Genomic DNA, 18,388 nt, shown 5'->3' on the forward strand with positions numbered 1-18,388 from the left:
CTGAAAAACTAAGATTAAAAAGTAGTTTATTGTCCTCAGATGAGGCCTGTAGCTGACACATTATTGTGTAAAATATTCAAGCTTAAAGGACATTATTTCTTAGAAATAGAAATTGTCAGTGACCTGTTAATAACATTAATACTGATTCACTTATCTGCTGAGGTGACTCAAGAAACACAGTTGCATACAGCATTGTTTCAAGTGAGCCATATATTTGATCTCACCTAAGTTTAATAACATTAATACTGATTCACTTATCTGCTGAGGTGACTCAAGAAACACAGTTGCATACAGCATTGTTTCAAGTGAGCCATATATTTGATCTCACCTAAGTTTCTCTGTGTTTATAATGCTTTGATAATGTGTCAAAAGTAAAGTCTGGAACATATCTGAACTTCCATGAAGTCTTAATGTTAAAAGTTTTTGATAGCCCAGGTAAATTTTTTAAGGTCAAACAAAACATATTTTATTCATATTCACTATCAGAGATACCAGTCTATCATCATGGAGATGTAAATAAATGATTTGTAAAGTGACTTGTTGCTGACTTTTCACCTGATTCTACCTCAGAGTCCCAAATAAAGTATATCATTTTTCAGTCGATGTTTTTGATAACAATGCTTTAGAATGCTGTATTTTATTGAACATCTTACGTTTAATTTTTCCCCCCCTTTTTTGGGCCGTATATGTAGTACTCTGGGCTTACTCCTTGACTCTACGATTAAGAAACCACTCCTAGTGGTATAGGGGACCATATAAGGATTGAGCCCAGGTTGGCTACGTGTAAGGCCAGCGCCCCACTATTGTACTATTATTCAGGCCCCATGGTTTAATATTTTTTTTTGGGGGGGAGCACACCTGGCATTTGCCAGGAGTTAGTCCTGGCTCTGCATTCAGGAATTAATCCTGGCAGTGCTCCGGGCACCATTTGGGATGCTGGGGATAAGATTGGGCTGGCTGTGTTCAAGGCAAGCACTCTGCCTGCAGTATTATCTCTCTAGCCCCATGGTTTGATTTTTAAATTATAATTGTATTCTAATAGATTGTCAAACTGCAACAATTTAAGAATAGAATATTCCCATTTTTCAGGTGGAGGAGGAGGATTTGGAAATTTTCAAAAAGATTTTTTAATATTCAAGAGATGATTCATCTTAGAATTAGGAAGTTGAAAGGACCTCGAATGATCCTCCTGTTTTAAAAAACATAGTAGTGTTCCTGAGTCCCATATTTTGTGTTAACCTGTTAACAGATTTCCATATAAGTGACTCAAATGACAAATCGAACTAAATTTTTTATTTTTCTGTTTTAGTCTTTGAATCTTTTCAGACACATTCTTACACAGAAGCTCACAATCTATGAGATCAAAATGATGATGGTATGGTTCAGTCAGAGTAGGGGTAGGACTCTTAGCCAGTGGCTGTTTATGTCTAATCACTTTGGCACCCTCCCTGAAACCCAATAAATAGAATATTTCTGAAAGGGCATTTTTAGAAATTTATATGGATGATAATGATTACATTTTATATTGGCCTGGCAAAATGTGAAAGGGTACACAGTAACTAATTTGGGCTTTGGAAATCCTAGATTTCAAGCTTCAGTTGAAACTGTTCAGCTCTGCCTTTGAAGAGTCAAAGCATTCATAGACAAAATATAAATGAATTGTGGGAATTTGAAGTTTATGTAATTTTCATATGTTGAAATACCTTCCTCATGGTGTGCTTTTTAGCTTGTTAGGGATAAACTATCTTGTGTTTGAATATAAACATTTCAGAATTTTTCTTTCATTACTTGGTTTTGCATTTAAGCATCAAAATACCCAAACATTTTATGTTTGTCTTCATCAACACTCATATTTGTGTTTCTAATCATCTTTAAAAGACTGGGGTTTAAAATTCCCTTTGGGACTTTTTGAAGACTACATGGCAATAATTGATTTTATATATAAAGAAAAAAAGGGTATACTTTGTGAGTTGCCTGGTAAAAGATGGCATAATTTTAAACTTACAGGCTGTCTAATTGATAGAGGGAATAAATGAGACAAATAAAACTCAGCTTAATAAGAAAATATGAATATTGTACTGGAGTGATAATACGAGCAGGTAGGGTATTTGCCTTGCATGCGGCTGAACCATGTTTGAACACCAGCACATAAAATTTCTGGAGTCGGCCAGGAGTAATCCCTGAGCGCAGAGCCAAGAGTTTAGGCCTGAGCTGGATGTGATCCCCAAAATCAAAAAAGTAAAAGAGAATGTGAATTTTACAGGGACTATAGGAAACTTTCTTTGGAAAGTATTGGTAGCAAAGATCAATTACTTTTCTAATTATCATTTAAAATTAATCCCTGATCTTTTTAAACTTAATAAAAGACCATGAATTCTTAGTATTTTATATTGCAGCATTATGGTAACAACATTGAACAAATGCCATAACCTTATAGAAAGTATTTTGATTTTTAATCTGTCACTGTCACTGTTGTCCCATTGCTCATTGATTTGCTGAGTGGGCACCAGTAACATCTCCATTCGTCCCTGTCACATTCAGGGTAAGGGGAATGAAGCCCATTATTGTTAACTGTTTTTGGCATATCGAATATGCCACGGGTAGCTTGCCAGGCTCTGCTGGTAGTTGTAGACTGAGAGTTAGTATGGTGGGTAAGGCATTTATCTTCGTATGGTTGACCCTGTGTTTATTGCCTTTGATCACATATGGTCCCCTTTGCACCGCCAGGATTAATTCCTAAACACTGGCAGCACAAAATTAGCTTTTTTAGGCTTTACTATTTAAGTCTTAAAAAAAAAAATCATCTTGAATTTTGAATGTCTTATAAAACTTTGGAAGTTGCATATATGTTCTAGTGATAGCCAAGAACTGTGCTGTCTAGTGAATAAATAATGTAGGTCACAGATGTGAGCCATACATAATTAAAACTTTGTTAGAAAATAACAAACAGGTACAATTAATTTTACCTGTACATTTATAATACCATTTGTATACTTTAGTCTTACGTATCTGTCTAATCAGGATGAAATTCTTTGTGATAACTATATACTACTTTTTTTAATATTAAAATTTTGAAATACATTTTGTGTCTTACATTTAGAGTATTTCTCAGTGTAGATTATCCACATTTTAAGTGGTCAGCAGTCACTTGGCTAGTGAACTTTGTTTTGAACAGTCCAACTATGGAATGATAGCATCTTGACTCTTGAAAAGTTGGTAAATGTTAACTCTACCTTTAAAACCTTTTACCACACATATGAGATTTGGGAGGAAATGAAAGACAAATGCATCTGTTGTTGAGAATGGTATTTAAATCTATTAAATCATTTATGTTTTGGAATTAATGTTTTTTCACATCGAAAGAAGTATCTTCTAGATTTGCTACTATAAAATCTCAAACATAAGCACAATTAAAACTTAAAAAAGTACTACCTTTTTTTTTTTCCTGTGACGCCAAGGATTGCATCCCAAGTGTACAGCCAGCACATGTGCTTTATTATTGAGTTGCCGTCCCAACTACCCCATCCTATCCTGCTCATATTGGAAAAAAACCCTAAATTTTCCTTTTTCTTTTGTGTTTTGGTTTGGGGCCACACCTGATTTTTATTTTATTTTATTTTATTTTATTTTTTGCTTTTTGGGTCACACCCGGTGATGCACAGGGGTTGCTCCTGGCTTTGCACTCAGGAATTACTCCTGGCTGTGCTCAGGGGACCATATGGGATGCTGGGATTCGAACCCGGGTCGGCTGCGTGCAAGGCAAACACCCTACCCGCTATGCTATCGCTCCAGCCCCAATATTTTATATATATTTACTTTCTTGTAAAGTGTCTGAGATTAAATCTTTTTCTAAATAATGTACTGCTGTAGCAGTGAGAGACGCATTAGACTGCAATAGAATAGACTGCTTTCTGTGCTTTTGAACTTTGGACAACTATTTCTGTAGTTTAGTCAAGAATATACAGGGCTCGGGCACTTCCCTTGCACATGGCAAATCTGGGATTAGCTCCCTAGCACCACATAGATTCCCTGAGCTGGCCAGGAGAGATCCCTGAATGCATTTAGGAGTAAGCCCTGAGCACTGCCAATTGTTGTCCAAAAACTAAAATGAAAAGAAGAAAATACTTTGAACTGGTTTTCTTTTGCAGCGTATTTGCTTATGTTTTGTCTCCACTGTATTAAATATCTTAGTTAAAACGTCCTGTAGGAATTATTTTTGTGTGCAGGTATGCTTCTTCTAGGAGAAAAATTTGTGAGGTAACATTTCCGTTTGTTTTTGAGCCACACCTGTTTCACACCTGTGTTCAGGAAACTATAAGGGGTACCAGGGATTGAACCCAGGTTGGCAGCATGCAAGGCAAGTGCCCTACCTGCTATCCTGTCTCTTTCCAGCCCCTGTGGTAACATCTTAAGTGAGATATTCAGGAGTTCATGTCTCAATTTTCTAATGAGACACAGTATATGGAATGTGGACTGAAATTTGTTATTTTATTTTATTTTATTTTATTTTTTGCTTTTTGGGTCACACCTGGCAATGCACAGGGGCCACTCCTGGCTCTGTACTCAGGAACTACCTCTGGTGGTGCTCAGGGGACCATATGGGATGCTGGGAATCGAACCCTGGTCGGCCGCGTGCAAGGCAAAACACTCTACCTGCTGTGCTATTGCTCCAGCTCAGAGTGGGCTGAAATTTGTGTATTTGAAAGGAAGATTTTAAACTACAGAACCATCATCTGCTTTTGTTTATTTACTTATTTTTTATTTTTGTGCCTTGCCCAGAGGTGCTCTGGGTTATGCCTCCCCTTTGTTCCTGAGTGATCACTGGCAATACTCCAGAGACAATATGCAGTGTTGGAAATTGATTTGGGGTCAGTCACTTGCAGGGCAGGCATCTTAACGTTCTATCTCTGGCTCTTCTGTTAACTATACTAAAGACTGCTACTTGAGTTCAGTTACAGGGTATTATAGTACATCTATAGCAGTAATCATGTCCTAAGTTATAACAAATGCGATATATATATATAACAGTATTTTTCAGTAAGATTATAATGTATCTAAAATTGAATTTCCCAATAAGGCTAAAATATTAAAATTGAGCTTTAAAGAAAACTTCATAAAATTACAGGTCATTTAGACCAGAGGTTCTCAGATTGTTTTGGCCTGCTGCCCTATTTTCAAAACAGCAACAACAAAAACGATGTCACATCTTCTTGGAATCTTACTTCTTTAAGCAGACAAACAGCAGCCTCCTAGTTTTCACGAGTTTTTTGGATTGTTGCAGTGCCTTTTGGGGATCTGTATCTCCCACTTTGGGAAATACTGATGTGGACCAGAGATTCTCTGACCTGAATGTGCGTATGAATTCCCTGGGGATATTATTAAAATCCAGATTTTTTATTAAATATGGCTGAGGTGAGCCCTGAGAGACTTTTTTGAGTTGCTCTAGGGCAGAGTTGCTCTAGGGCTCTGTTTCACTATTTTAGGAACTATGTGATTTGTCCAAATTTTTAAAATAGATTAGTGATAGTGAAGACTGTACTAGGGGTTTTTTAGTTGGGAGGCTGATACTTTATTAGAATAGGGAAGTATGAACCTATTCAAATGTAGTTATTTTATATCTAATTTGCATTCCCATTTATGATGGTCAAAGTTATTAAAGGTTAGAAAAATATAGGAAGTAGCTGATATGTGAAATTTCCTTTTGTTTTTTTAATCGTTGCCAGATAAATTGTTTTGATAATTGAGATGGAAACAAAATAAGAGGTATCCCTTCTAGCAACTGTGAAAGTTCCTTAACAAAAGTTGGTAGGGCATTTGCCTTGGACACAGCTGACCCAATTCGATCCTCAGTGCCTCAGATGGTTCCCTGAGTACTGGCAGAAGTAATTCTTGAGAGCAGAGCCAGTAATAATCCCTGAATATTGCCAGGTGTGGCCTCCAAACATCCATTAAACAAAATAAAACAGCATTACTCTGGCAACTTTAACTGGTTGACATTTTGAAATATGGGTTTAATATTTTCTTCAGTTTTTTTTTTCATGTTTTTTGAATTCTAATTATCATTGCTGAACAAAAGCTTAAGATGCCTTAGTTCCTAGTAGATTTTTAACTTTTTAATTTTAAATTTCTTATCGCCCTTTAGAGTTAAATAGTGATATACTAGATCCTTTAGAGATGAGATTGTAGAGATAGTAATACAGGTAATGTGTTTGCCTTGCATGCTGCTAGTGTTCAATCCCTGGCACCCCATATAATCCCTGAGCATAGCCAGATGTGACCCCAAAACCAAAAGAAGTAGTAGTGTGATGGAGAGGAAGGGTTCTATGAAGGACCTGCAGTTTATTTTGTCTTTCTTGCCTTTTAAATAGTCCTTTTTCAAAATTATTAGGTTTCCTGGAAATAAAGATTAATAACTACTTAAGATGCATGTGACTAAGCTGGTTGCAAGGGAGAATATTTCATATCAAGGTAAAAGAATAAACCAAACTGAGAATGCTATCTTAAATAGGTATTTCCACTGGAACAATAGTCCAGTGGGGAGGGCGTTTGCCTTGCACTCAGCCAACCTGGATTTAATCCCCAGCATCCCATATGGTTCCTGAGTGCACTGCCAGGTGTGACCTCCCCCCCTCCAAGAAAAAAGAAAGAAAGAAAAATAAGTTTTAAATAGGTGTTTCTCAGGATGGATCAGAAAAGTCATTTAGAGGAGTAGTACAACTTTTTTACATCTGAGAAATAATATCTGTCGGAGCAATAGTGCAAGGAATAGGTGTTAATAATCATTCTAGCAAACCAGTGATTTTCTGTCTTTTTATGCCTCTGGTCTAGCGCTGTTCCTGGTTTAAAACCACTTTCTCAACTCTTTACACTGTAGCCCCTTTCCGACTTTGTTTCCTTCTTGTGTTGTCTGTCCCTCTGCCCTCCCCCACCCCCCACTCTCCCATTCTTAACCTGTTTTTCCTCTCAAATGTGTGGCCCATTGGAATATCTTAGAGGTTTAATGGGCCAGATACACCCCCACAGGCACTCCCATTGAGAAAACTGATATTGAAGTAAGGTAATCAGTAAAGCATAGGTTTTTAAGAAGTGAAAAAATTACTAGTATATTGAATTAGTTTGAATTTTAGTAGAAGATTGGCATTTAAAGGTTCTTGATGTACTGTGAAGTAACTCAAGGGCTAGAGCACAATTATTTTCTGAGTTATAGTAGAAGATTGGTATTTAATGTCTCTTGATGGATTGGAGCAGTAACTTAAGGGTAGAGCACAGGCCTGACATGTATGATCCTAAGTTTGACCCTCTCATGCCCAACATTGCCAGGTTTGGCTCTGAAGTGACCTGAAGTAACCCCTGTTTTAAAATGACTTCTAGATAAGAGAGATCTTAGGTTTCTTAAATAAACTTATATACATAAAGACCATGAATTTACCTGGCAGTGCAAGTTTGTCATTTTTGTAGGTAACTGCAGTAATAGACCATTTTGTGTTTTGTTTCTACTGATACAAAGCATTTGGCAGTGTGAATCCCTTGTGGTTCTGATGTGAACATATCTAGTTGTCTTGTAGTGGCTATGAAGCAGAAAGACAATTTGAAGTTCTGCTTTCTGCTGTTTATTTTTCTCAGCTTTCTGAATGATTTGGAATTCAAAACTAACGTCATTCAGGCTTATTTTTGTGTATATTTGTAATACATTTTTTTTCTTCATCTCATAAAACCTCTATTTGGTATCACAGTAGAAATTAGTACTCAAGGTTTTATCCTGTTGTGCTAACAGAACCTCAAGGTTGCTTTATATTCATATATTTTTTTTGTTTTTTTCTCATACTAAAGAAAATCCTGTTGGAGAGGTTTGCGGTAGCGAGATTTTTTTCATGCCTTCAGCTTTAAGTTAGCATTTGAATAGTATCTCTTTGGCTTGGGACTGGGAAGATTTTCAAATAAGTATGTTAGCTGTATTCTTTAATAAGCTTAAAAAGGCATCCTTGTGGAAGGTGGATCCTTGGGAAAACAGTTTTTGACGTCTGTGAAATGGAATTTACTGGAAAGTTAGAGGTGCTACTATTTTCCTAGGCGCTCTACTAGTGAGTTAAGTGTAGATTGAGCCCAGGGCTCAGCACTTTAGAGACTTAAGGAAGAAATCATTTCTTCAATTTTTCCTCTGCAGTGGTGGTGACCGCGGTGGCTTCAAAAATTTTGGTGGTAAGTGCTGAGTATCCCAAAATGTTTCAGTGGAAATGCTGTATAAATCTAAAAGCCACCAATGTTCCGCAGACACAGTCTAAGCCATTTCTTACTCTGTTGAGGCTGGTGTGTTGTGTGCGTTAAAAAGATTACAGATTTATTTGTATGTACATATATATACCATATAAAACATTAAAAGGCTAAAGTTGATTTCAAATAGTCCAATGGGTTTCTATGCAGTGAATTTGCATGAGTCTTTGGTGACCAATGAATGAGACCTTCACTGGATTTTGACAATAAACTTTAATAAAGGTAACTGACATAGTGTTTGAAAATTAATAGGATTTTCCAGTCAGCTTTTTCAGCCAGAGCTTATAAAAAGTGATACTAGAATAATACCAAAGTGGCAGGTGCCGTCTGGGACAAGTTTAAGGAAATATTGACATGCAACTTGATTCTTAAGCTTTTAATACAATTTAATTATATAATTTATAAATCTGTGATGATTGACTTTCAAGGATTTTTGGAAGTGTTGACTTTATATCTGGTTTCATTTTTAAATTATTTCTAGTTGCCTTAAATAGCTATTTTTCTTTCTCTTTACAGGTCACAGGGATTATGGACCCAGACCAGATGCTGGTAAGGTTTATGATAGTTTCTGATTTGATCATTAAGAGAATGTTAAGTTTTCCTTTTTTTTTTTTTTTCAAGGGAAAACTTATGTGCTTGGAAGAGTTAGTACAGGAACGAGATTTAAGTTGGGTAATGCTGCCAGAACTGGGAGTTTCATTTTGAAAAACATACTAGGAAAAAAAGTGGGGGATAATGACAAGTTTCCTATAGATGACTATTTTATACTTTCCCATGTCTATGTTTTCTTCTATAAAAAAGTACTTGATCTTGTACTAATAGCTTTATTATATGTCAGTTTAATGAGATCATTGGTATCTTTTGGGGAATTAGATGTAGAAAACTTTTAAGAAAATATTGGATTGGTAGTCTGCTTAGTGGATCTAAATAAAATACCATAATTCATATCTGAAATAATTGTCTTATTCTGGGTGGAGGTTACTAGAGCACTAATTTCCTGTCACTTTTTAAAATGCAGTTCAAGGCTGCATGGAGCCTTACAAAAGTTAGGACTTAGAGATTAAAGATCTATTTGAGACAAAAATTTTAATATATATTGAAATCAGAACTTTTGTTTTTATTAAGATGTCAAAGTATTCTATATGGATGGCAATTTCTGAATTATCCCTTGATGGACTGAATTTTTGTACATCTTTCTTACTTTGTTGTACTAATCCAAAAGTGTGCGTGTAAGGTAAGGTGTGTGTCAAGGTGCCTCTACCCTATGGTATATATACATATATATACACACAAAGCTTGTTGCAATGAATGGGAAACCAGCAGTTCTGCTTGGCTTTCTTGGAAGTCCAGAGTGTCAGGCTTGGGGAATTTTCTACTAGAGAGCCTTAAGAGTATTAATCATAAAGAATTAAGCTCTCCAAAGAAAGGAATGCTAATTTAACTATTAATGCTAGTTTTTAAACTTTTTTCATCTCTTCATGAGCGTTGGTCCTGTGAACCTATGTGAGATTCATAAGATCTCCCTTGATGTGAACTTGTTCCACTTTATCTGAAGTTTAATTGTAAGAAATGATCCACTACCAAATAACTATTGTGACCACTTTGCATGTTTATATATAATTTTTATTGGTCCTTTTTCATTTTGGCCATAGAAACAGTTGAACATTAATAATTCTTGATCTAAACAGGATGCAGTAAGATCAAGGAATATGTAAAATTAACTATACTTTTTTTTTCCCTCTTAGATTCAGAGTCTGATAATTCAGATAACAACACAATCTTTGTTCAAGGACTTGGGGAGGGTGTATCTACAGACCAAGTAGGGGAGTTCTTTAAACAAATAGGAATTATTAAGGTGAGTAAAAAAAATAGCTTACATGGAAAATCTCAAAGTATTTTGGTTAAAATATAGAATATATAATTACTGTATTCCATTAGAAAGTTACTAAAACTCCTCAATGGACATAAAACATTTTATTATATTCCTTGCTTATGTCTATTCATAGAATTTCATGGTTTTAGTTTTCAGTCTTAGGGTTCTAAAAGTAGACTGCCCAGCTTCTAAAATTTTAATAAATGAGATTTTGGGAACATTTGTAGTTTTGTAACTTGTATTCTATTTCATGGATTTTCATCTTAACTAGAAATCAGGACAGTGGAGAGGATTGTAGCATTTATCTGAAACCAGTTTACAGTAGTCCTTTTTTTTTAAATTATTTTTTTGTTTTTTTTTTGTTTTTGGGTCACACCCGGCGATGCACAGGGGTTACTCCTGGCTCTTCACTCAGGAATTACTCCTGGCGGTGCTCAGGGGACCATATGGGATGCTGGGATTAGAACCCGGGTTGGCCGCGTGCAAAGCAAACGCCCTACCCGCTGTGCTATTGCTCCAGCCCCTACAGTAGTCCTTATTTAGGTACCTGGAATTACATTTTCCATTGGGGGAGTTAAATTTTTATTTGGAATTTAATTACTCAAGCTGTGGAGCTAGCTCAGTATGCTAAATGCATGCTTTGCATGTTGGAGGCTCAGATTTGATCACTGGCAGCACATGGTTTCCCAAACAATGTCAGAAGTAGCCCTTGAACACTGCTCAGAATGAAAAATTAAATACATGTGAAATATTTTAAACACTCGTGTAGTTTTTTTATTGTTGTCTTTTGGATCACATCTGATGATACTCAGGTTTCTTCTGGCTCTGTACTTAGGAAATCACTCCTGGTGGTGCTTGAAAGACCATAAACGATGCTAGGTATTGAACCCAGGTCAACTGTGTACAAAACAAGCGTCTTGCCTGCTGTACTATTTTCCTGGTCTTTCATATATACTTCAAAAGTGAAATTTTTTTCTGGGCTGGAGAGATGATACAGCGGTTAAAGCTGTTGCTTTATATGTGACTGGTCCCATTTTGATCCTTAGCTGCACATTGAGAGTGCCCTGAATATACCACCAGGACCAACACCAGGAGCCAGGAGTAGCCTCCAGTGCTTATAGCCTCCACTGGTTGTGGCCAAAAAAGAAAATTTTTTCCTTTGTCTTATATTCCCATTCCAGCCAGTGTTACTTTACTTTAATTTGATTGTTTTACAGTTTTCAATCGCTTTTATAAAGTATTTTCCAGGGTATATATTTTCATCAAACATCTACTATTTGTTGTATTTTCAAAGAATAAAGTATGGGGCTGGATATTGTGTGTGCAGCTGACCTGGGTTTGATTCCTGACATCGATAAGATCTCCCAAGCCCGCCCAGGATTGATTCCTGTGTGCAGAGCCAGGATTAAGCCCTAGGCACTGCCTGGTTTGGCCCAAAAACTAGAAAGAAAGAAGAAAATAAAGTATGTCTAGGGCTGGAGCAATAGCACATCGGGGAGGGCATTTGCCTTGCACGAGGCTGACCCGGGTTCAATTCCCAGCATTCCATATGGTCCCCTGAGCACCGCCAAGAGTAATTCCTGAGTGCAGAGCCAGGAGCAACCCCTGTGCATCACCAGGTGTGACCCAAAAAGCAAAAAAGCAAAACCAAAAAAAAAGTATGTCTAATATTCTGAGGGGGTGGGCTACTCTCAGCGGTCCTTGACTTCTATACCAAACTCTGTGCTTGGGGTTGTTCTGGTGGTGCTGGGGGCACATGTTAGAGAATGAACCCAAGTCTCCTGCACGGGAAGCATGATTAACTCACCCTATCATTGGACTGTATCTTTGACCCTGTGTATTTATAGCTTGATTTTCACTTAACATATCTTGTTTTGTGTTTTCAGAAATTACAGATAACATTTTTTATTAGGTGCATGTGATTCTATGGTTTTGATGTGTAACTTCCTTTTAAAAAATAATTCTTCAGGGCCAGAGCAGTAAAACAGTGGGTAGATGCTTTTGCCTTGCACATAGCCGACCTGGGTTTGGTCCCTGACTTCCCATATGGTCCGCTGAGAACTACTAGGACTGATTGCTGAATGCAGAACCAGGAATAACCCCTGAGCATTGCCAGGTTTGGCCCAAATATAAAAACATAAAAGAATAAAAATTAAAAATAGATCTTCTGGGATTGGAGATAATAGTACAGCAGTCAGGATGCTTGCTTTGCACATGACGATCCTGGGTTTAATTCCTGGCACCCCTTATTGGTTCCCAGGCCAGGCCCAGCCAGGCCAGGCATGATCCTAGCACAGGCCAGAACCCTGAGCACTGTAGGTGTGGTCCCCAAACAAAATGATCCTTGAACTGGGGAGATAACTCTTTGAAAGGGCTAGAGCCACATCCCTGACAGGTGGATGCCTCAGCTCTGCTATAACCCAAGTACTGCTAGCTATAGTCTTGATGATCCTGTTGTCCCCCAGCACTCACTTTGCCAGAGTACTGACCTTCTGACCTGTACAGATGGATTGAATTTTTTTGTTTGTTTTATGCACAGGGGTTATTCCTGGCTCATGCACACAGGAATTACTCCCGGTGATGCTTGGGGGACCATAGGGGATGCTGGGAATCAAACCGGGGTCGGCCACATGCAAGTCAAATGCCCTACCCGCTGTGCTATCGCTCCAGTCCCTAGATGGATTGAGATTTGCCAGGAGTGGCTCCCAGGTCCCCTGAGCATTGTGTGTGAGGCCCCCACCCCTCCACTGCCCCAGTGAAAAGTGTTATCTCCTTATATCTTCCCCTTCTAAGAAGCAGAGATTTTAATTTATGTTTCATGATTATTTTTTCTTAAAATTCTAACACCAGTTGTTTGTTCCTCAGACAAATAAGAAGACTGGAAAACCAATGATAAATCTGTATACAGACAAGGACACTGGGAAGCCCAAAGGGGAAGCCACAGTGTCATTTGATGACCCTCCTTCAGCTAAGGCAGCCATTGACTGGTTTGATGGTATACCTCATTTTCTTTGAACATGCAGCTTGGATAAATGCTTTCTAGTTTTGATATCAATAGATGTTTTTGTATACTGGTTATTTTCCCGACTTCTTGCAGCTGTTATCATTTGCGGCTAGAGTTATTGCATATCTTTAGAAATGATATGCACTTTTTAATTACTTTTCAAGAATACTTCCTGCCTCATGCTTTATGTTGGAGACCACTCTGATAGAAAGGAAGGTTGACTATTAATCTTTTTAACATTTATCTAAAGTTAATATATGTCTAAAAGAAATAGTTAGGCTTCGTTTTCTCTGAGCATCAGAAAACGTAAAAGGTAGGAGAAAGAAGATAGAAGAAAGAAGATAGATGAAGCAGGACTTAAACTTTTTCCACTTGTGACACTTGTTTGTCTGAGAAGTGTAACACTGCTGAGCACTACTAGAAACAGCTTGGATCATTATGTATTTGAGTTTGTTGATTTTTGTTCCTTGTACCTCCAGAAACCTTTGACTGTTGCCAGATTCTTTTGTAGCCCCTTCCACCAAAAACTATTTTTGCATTTCTTCTAAAAAGATGAGGCTGTACTATTCATCATCTACTTAATGTTCACTTTGTTTACCTCCTGTAATCTTTCAGGTCCTATCAGTTTGCTCCTGACGGCTATTATTATTTGGGTTTTTTCATAGTTTTTGTGAGTCTCAAAGCAGTTTCTTTCCATCGTCTCATTGCTGGGGATCAATCTCAGGGTTTCACACATGCCATGCCCTGGTATAACTCCTGGTTGACTCAAGGGACCACATAGGGTGCTGGGAAATCTAATTCAGATCAGCCAGCCTGCAAGGCAAATGCCCTACCCACTGTACTATAGTTCTGGCTTCTGTTGTGCCTTTTATTTTTTTTATTTTTTATTTTGGGTTATATCTGGCTGTGCTCAGGGTTTATTCATTCTGCCCTCAGGGATCAAACCCAGGTCGGCCATGTACAGGGCAGGTGCCCTGCTGCTCTCCTAGCGTTTTGGCTCCTATTGTACCTTTAAACTTAATCTTCATTGTAACAGTTCTTTCTAGCTTTTAAAATACTGGTTATGTGTTGCTGCCTTTGTCTTATGCTTGTGTTCTGCAGGCTATCTGATATTACCAGAATTACCTGTCAAAGATTAATTCCTGTCTCTAAGACCCAGAAGTGGCAGAACATTTACGTGTGTTTGTAAATAATCATGTGTACACTTTTCCCCTCTCCTTCCCTTCCCTTTTGTTGTTACTTGACCAAATGTTGCACATGGTTATGGTGCTTATGAGGAGTCATACCTCTGGTACCAGCACATTTGGCAGTGTTTATGCAAACATACTTGTGCCTATACTTGTTTCCTTGCACATGCATGCTCAGATACACTCATTAACTTTATTTTTTTATTTTAAATTTTTTAAATTATTATTATTTTGGCTTCGGGCCGTATTCACTTACAGTCAAAACTTACTCCTGGCTCTGCATTCAGGGGTCATTTTGGGTGAGGCTTGGGTGACCATATGGGATGCCGGGGATCAAACTCAGATCAGCTGTGTGTATGGCAAGCTCTTGACCCACTCTACTAGCTCTCCAGCCCCATAGATTCAAATTAAAAAACACATAGTAGGGTGATAAAACTCAGCAGCACAGCATGAACACATACTTTACATGTAGAATGCCCGAATTCACTCCTTGGTACTACCCGTTTCCCCCAAGGTGAATTCCAAATAGTAACATAAAGCTCACTTTTTTCAGCACCTACTCCCCCACCGCCCAAAAAATGTTAGATGTGTTTCCCCCCATCCCACTTGGTAGGAAGTGCTTATCTTCTAGTGAACTGCTATATTCAATGCTTTGTTAATTTTAGTACTTTACCTTGACTGTTTGGAATAGCATGTTTGAATGCCTGTGAAAAACATGTCAGAAACCCTGACAGCAAAATTTGAATAAAAGTAGAGTAGCATTTATTTATTGTCATTTTTTTCTCCTTAGGAAAAGAATTCCATGGCAATATCATTAAAGTGTCCTTTGCCACCAGAAGACCTGAATTCATGAGAGGAGGTGGAAGTGGAGGAGGACGGCGAGGTAGGAGATTCATTCACAGGCCTGGATAATTATACTAAGGGTTTCAGTTTGAATTCATGTTTTCCTCTATTCTGTGAATTTGTTCCTACTGTCTTTTCTTCCTAGGTTTTGTCACCTTTCTAAAAGTGAGGGTTGGGTACAGAATCATTTGGTAAATTAAGGTGTTGTGATGGATTTAAGGAAAGTAATAGGAGAAAGTTCTAGAAATCTCTTTGGAGACGCTTATAGAAGAGTTTTCTTGGTTATTTGAGAATTGGAAGTAATTGTTTAAATGATTCTTTTTAAAAATTTTGTTTTATAAAGCAGTTCACAATATCGCATTACATTTAATATTCAAACACCAATCCCACACCCATTACACCTTTCCACCACCATATTTCGGATGTTTCCATCCCGAACCCCAACCCTTGCCCCAAAGCAGAACTGACATAATATATTTGTATTGTTTGTTATGAAAGACCACTGAAAATGCTACAAAAAAGTATCCTTAGAGGAAAGAGTGTGGAGATTGTTGTATTTCACCCAGGGGCCACTAAGCCCTTCTATAAGAGATCACCAACATGTTAATGATGGAGCCTTGTGTGCTTTTTATATATATCTGTTAAAAAAATGTATATTTTCTTCTAAGATTGGTTATTTCCTCCTTTGAACCCTATCAAATGTGGTACGGTAATCTTGGAGTATGAGTAGGGTGTGTGGTTGGAAGTATGGCCTGGCCTCAAGGCCCAGAAACAGATTCACTCGTGGGTGGTGCTCTGCCCGAGCATGTGGAGAGTGGTCGTGCACATGGTGATGACTGAGTCCTGGGGTTTTTCAGCTGCCAGGGCTGGGTCCCTTGGGGTGGGGAGGGGGTCTCTCCTGCCCCTCTCCGGGGCACCCCCCAGTGAAACAGCCTGGTGCAGGGTCCAGTGTCATGGTTATGGCGAGCGTCATGTTATTCTCCCTTCTGGGAGAGAAGTACATACGGTCTGGATGGTGGCCAATGATGAGATTATCTGGCGCCAGCCAGAGGTGGCTTATGGGCGTGTCTGCTGAGTTGCCAAAATGATTCTTAATAAGGTCATCTGACCAATTTTATAAGTTCCTGTACCTAGTTATTGTCAGCTTGTACTTTACTGTTAGGTCAGATTTTAAATGTGGAATATCTTCTTAGCCTTTTTTTACTGAGTTTCTCAAACTAAGACGATTATATAGTGATTTTGAACTTTATTACTGCATTGTTTTTACTATAACATGGGGTCTTTTTGCACATTTTTTAAGACTTGATAGAGACCCAAACCAAAAGATTGCATGAGATTAACTAGTGGGAGAGAAATGGCTGCCTGGTTATGCTGGATACTTGCTTTTAGTTCTTACATTTGGTTCTTCTGTTTTTTTTTTTTTTTTTCGTGGGGGGGCACACCTTTTGATGCTCAGGTTTTATTCTTGGCTTTATACTCAGAATTAGTCCTGGAGGTGCTCAGGACCATATGGAGTACTGGGTAAAGAACCCTGGTTGACCACGTGCAAGGCAAATGCCTTACTCACTGTACTATTGCTCCAGCTTGTTTTTTCTGCTTTTTTTTTTTTTCTTGGCTTTTTGGGTCACACCTGGCGATGCACAGGGGTTACTCCTGCTTTTGCACTCAGGAATTACTCCTGGCAGTGCTCAGGGGACCATATGGGATGCTGGGAATCGAACCCGGGTTGGCTGAGTACAACGCAAATGTCCTGTCTGCTGTACTATCGCTCTAGCCCCTTGTCTGCTTTTTTTTTTTTTTTAAGGAAATAAAGGTTTTTATTCATATAATATATAGCAATGCAGATAAATTCAGAATAATGCATTGTTTTATAAAAATTTCTCAAGTTTTTTTATTTAGACTTGTCTGCTTTTTTAATGGCTTTTTAAAAATTTCTCCTCTTCCCTAGGCCGTGGAGGATATAGAGGAAGAGGAGGCTTTCCTGGGAGAGGTGGAGACCCTAAAAGTGGGGACTGGGTTTGCCCTAATCCGTAAGTATCCCATTTTGCTGGGTAAGGAAGGGTGGAAGGGTGTCTGAATCTATTAGAGACCGTTGATGAGCATTTCATTTTCTTTCTCAGGTCATGTGGAAATATGAACTTTGCTCGAAGGAATTCCTGCAATCAGTGCAATGAGCCCAGACCAGAGGATTCTCGTCCTATGGGAGGAGGTAGGCCAGCCTTTGGGTTCACTTGAAGCAACATTTAGATGTTATATATTCTGCTGGCCTGATGGTTTGTATTTCTACCTTTCAGATTTCCGGGGAAGAGGCTACGGTGGAGAGAGGGGCTACAGAGGTCGCGGGGGTAGAGGTGGAGACCGAGGCGGCTATGGCGGAGATCGAAGTGGGGGTGGCTATGGTGGAGACAGAAGTGGCGGTGGTGGCTATGGAGGAGATAGAAGTGGAGGTGGTTATGGTGGGGACAGAAGTGGGGGTGGCTATGGTGGGGACAGAAGTGGGGGTGGCTATGGTGGGGACCGAGGAGGCGGCTATGGTGGGGACCGAGGAGGCGGCTATGGAGGAGACAGAGGCGGCGGCTATGGAGGAGACAGAGGAGGCGGCTATGGAGGAGACCGAGGTAGTGGCTATGGAGGCGACCGCGGAGGCTATGGTGGAGATCGAGGAGGCTATGGAGGAGACCGTGGAGGCTATGGTGGAGACCGAGGTGGCTATGGTGGAGACCGAGGTGGCTATGGAGGAGACCGAAGTGGGGGGGGCTACGGAGGAGACCGTGGTGGCGGTGGCTACGGTGGAGACAGAAGTGGAGGCTACGGGGGAGACAGGAGTGGTTATGGAGGAGACCGAGGCGGGGGCTACGGAGGAGACCGAGGTGGCTATGGAGGCAAGATGGGAGGAAGGTGAGTATTAGAGTGTATTTGTGAAATGCTTTATTTTACTGCTCTTCTACCATTTAGGATCTGAGACCTTATATCACATTTTTGTGTTCTTTTTTTAATTTGAATTTCCTGTTGGCAACACTGTCTTAACAGGTTGGAAAAGATTAATTTTTCCTGTTGAGCAGTTTCTGAAATTACTGGTTTTGCCATTTCTTACTCATAAATTTAAAGTGTATGCAGTATATTTTCTTACAGCTAAGGCTAATTGAGAGCTACTTTGAAATAATTGAATCAGTCATACTTAATCTAAATGGAGAGGGGAGAGAAAGTGCA

At 38.9% G+C, this 18,388-nt stretch overlaps 1 protein-coding gene across 1 annotated transcript in view; it reads left to right on the forward strand.

Moving 5' to 3' along the window:
• Positions 1 to 18,388, forward strand: part of TAF15 (TATA-box binding protein associated factor 15) — a 41,757-nt gene that overhangs the window by 19,841 nt on the left and 3,528 nt on the right. Inside the window, exons 8-15 of the mRNA XM_055130816.1 lie at positions 8,165 to 8,199; positions 8,788 to 8,820; positions 10,017 to 10,126; positions 13,010 to 13,139; positions 15,126 to 15,218; positions 17,127 to 17,208; positions 17,299 to 17,387; positions 17,473 to 18,076. Coding sequence (XP_054986791.1) covers positions 8,165 to 8,199; positions 8,788 to 8,820; positions 10,017 to 10,126; positions 13,010 to 13,139; positions 15,126 to 15,218; positions 17,127 to 17,208; positions 17,299 to 17,387; positions 17,473 to 18,076 — 1,176 coding nt within the window. The remainder of the gene's footprint in view (positions 1 to 8,164; positions 8,200 to 8,787; positions 8,821 to 10,016; positions 10,127 to 13,009; positions 13,140 to 15,125; positions 15,219 to 17,126; positions 17,209 to 17,298; positions 17,388 to 17,472; positions 18,077 to 18,388) is intronic.

This window comes from Sorex araneus, chromosome 3 (genome assembly GCF_027595985.1).
Source record: "Sorex araneus isolate mSorAra2 chromosome 3, mSorAra2.pri, whole genome shotgun sequence".
In the NCBI taxonomy this organism is placed as follows: Eukaryota; Metazoa; Chordata; class Mammalia; order Eulipotyphla; family Soricidae; genus Sorex; species Sorex araneus.